At 45.0% G+C, this 2,549-nt stretch overlaps 1 protein-coding gene across 1 annotated transcript in view; it reads right to left on the bottom strand.

Moving 5' to 3' along the window:
* The window catches only part of TM35_001071030 (putative surface protease GP63, putative,metallopeptidase), a gene marked incomplete at both ends in the record, with an annotated part of 2,595 nt that extends 48 nt beyond the window's left edge, over nucleotides 1-2,547 (bottom strand). The window contains one exon of the mRNA XM_029031671.1: nucleotides 1-2,547. This exon is cut by the window's left edge and continues 48 nt beyond it. Within this exon, the coding sequence (XP_028877032.1) occupies nucleotides 1-2,547 (2,547 nt within the window).
* Nucleotides 2,548-2,549: the final 2 nt, after the last annotated feature.

Below are 2,549 nucleotides of genomic sequence, written 5' to 3'. Positions count from 1 at the left end.
TATCATAGAGAGTGTCAAGAAAACAAACATAACACTCGCAAAAACAGAAGCTTTAAAAGAACCATCAATGCCTTTTCCCGCAAGAATATTATTATTCTGCCCATTCAAGAATGAGGTAATGCCTTCTTCCTTAGTTTCACTGGGTTTTGATTCTGTGGTCGTACTTGCCTCATTTTTTACCACCGGTGCAGTCTCACCCTCGTTACCAGCATTATTACTTGTACCAGCACTTTCACTTGGTTTTGCTGTTCCAGTAGTCTCAGTGACGGGTTGAGTACCATCCGACAGTGCAGACGTTGTCTCACCTTCTGGTAGAGTTGTTTGGATTGCTTCAACAATGTCTGGGTCTTTTTCTGGACCTTGTGATTCATCCAGAGTTTTGTTGATTGTATTGCACACATCAGCGTATTTGGGGCACACAATTTCACCCTGCAGTACACTTCCATTCACAGTTAGATTTTCTCCTTCAGGACAACTGTACCAATTATCGTTTCCATTGTACCGCACAATTACCTTGTTGAACTTGCAAGACACCTCCACACACACGGCACCAACTGCTGCATTGTTGTTAGCCTTTAGATCTTTACCCTCCACACAGCGTGAGTTATTAGCAATTACACTTCCAGGCAAATTGCTCTCCTCACCATTGATGCAGCTGTAACCTTCTTTTGCTGTAATAAAAGGGCAGTAATCCATTTGAAATGCTTGTGAACCAATCTTTTTTTTGTCAGAAAAGTATTGGAAGTGACCTGGAAGTTCCCCCTCAGCAGGTTTTGCTTCAATGCTGCACCTCCCCAGTGACTGGCGATCAGATGTGCATTGTAGTCCTGCAGGTCCGTCAGTGGATTTGGTTGTGCAGAACATGTTGGAGAACTTCGTTTCCCCGCTGTTAACACACTTATTATTCAAAAATGCACACTTAGAGTTATTGCCCCAACTCATCTGCTCTGCCATTGTCCAATTAACTTTGTAGTAGCCCAGATCAGCGAAAGCTCCCATTGTAATTGCGGTGTAGTACCCAGCACCAACGAGACCAACCATTAACTCATCCTTTGCGTTGCGTCGACTCCAGTGTGAGAATGGCTTCGGTTCTCTGTGGTCTGAATGAAATCGAAGCGTCTCAACAATACACTTTGTACCACCCGCAACCTCCCCATCTTTGCTAGGCGTGCATTCGCTTGGGGTTGGAGATTCTGCAACCGTAGCTTGAAGGTATAGTGAACGTCTTTTCGAGAAAAAACTTGATGAATGATGTACATTCTGTGTAAACTTGGTGGAACTGAAATCCTCTTCTCCACGTCTCTCTTGCACAACACTGCCAACAGACTCCTTTCCTGTCAAACGATAATCCATAACATTACTCTGTGATTCTCCCAATTCATACTCCTCTTGTACACTTGCAGTCAGAGCGTGCGGCGGTGATCGTACTGGTCGTTTTGGTGATGATGCTCCAGGTGCACCCAGAACCCCTTCTTGGAGATTCGTCCTCCTGTGAGTACTTCTGCTCTCACTTACTTCGGGTCGTGGTGGTCGTGGTGCACCTGGCCTTTGTGGCCTTTCAAGCGGTTTAGGGCGATTTTTCCGGGTTAGTGGTCCCATTTGCATACTTTGTAATTCCATACCATCTGCAGAATTACATTTATAATGGTCCATGGCCTCTCTCCGCGTGTTTTCAGAAGAAACAACAAAAACATCGGTCTTATCACGCAACTTAACATCATTACGTACCATACTTTTTCTTTTCATCCGCTCGAAATTGAATCCAAGTGCATGGGCAATCTCATGAGCAGCAACGCGAACACGCTGTGGTGTGGCCACAATATACCGTGGACCGTAATTAATGATCCCAATAACTGGACGACCATCAGGACCTAATGTCGCACATGTTGCCGCCCACGCAAATGTTCGATTACGCGTTGGGGTAGCAGCAACGTACAGCACCATGTCAGTGGCGGAAATACTACTGCCTATATGATCTTGTGGTATGAACATGAAGCAAAGACTGTTTGGATCGGAGAACTTCGGCACGACAATAGTACCCTCCAATCGTTTAACCAAAAGACGTTCCTCGTGCATTTTAATTGCCTCAGGGAGAATCTCTTCAACAAGAATTTTCTTTTTCTCTGGCGTCAAGATATCATCTTTTGTACAGTTAAATGACGTGTTCAATAACGTTTTAATCGTTGTCCCGTCATGTGAACAATGTTCACCTTTGTTCAAATTATCAGAGACAAGTTTAATGCGAATAGGCTCCCATCCTTCCTGAGGTTCTTCTCTCTCACCAGGAGGCTTAGTTCTCACATTTCGCGACAATCCGGAAACCCCTCGAGCGCTCAAGATTGTCATTTGATTTGAATCGCGAGCCTTTTCAGGATCAGCACCAGCAAACGTGGACACTCTGTCGTGTATACACCAGTGATGCTCTGTCACAGCAAGAGTGACAAGGGTGCAGTACAGAAGGAGCAACGGAGCAAACAAGAAGAGACGCCGCATTCCTTCACGTGTAATCTTGAAGGGTTTGTGTATTTGTGTGTCTGTAAGCAGAAGAG

This window comes from Trypanosoma theileri, assembly GCF_002087225.1.
Source record: "Trypanosoma theileri isolate Edinburgh chromosome Unknown TM35_Tth_107_V1, whole genome shotgun sequence".
In the NCBI taxonomy this organism is placed as follows: domain Eukaryota; phylum Euglenozoa; class Kinetoplastea; order Trypanosomatida; family Trypanosomatidae; genus Trypanosoma; species Trypanosoma theileri.
Note: the sequence above shows the minus strand (reverse complement) of the source record. Positions and strands in the feature narration are given on the sequence as shown.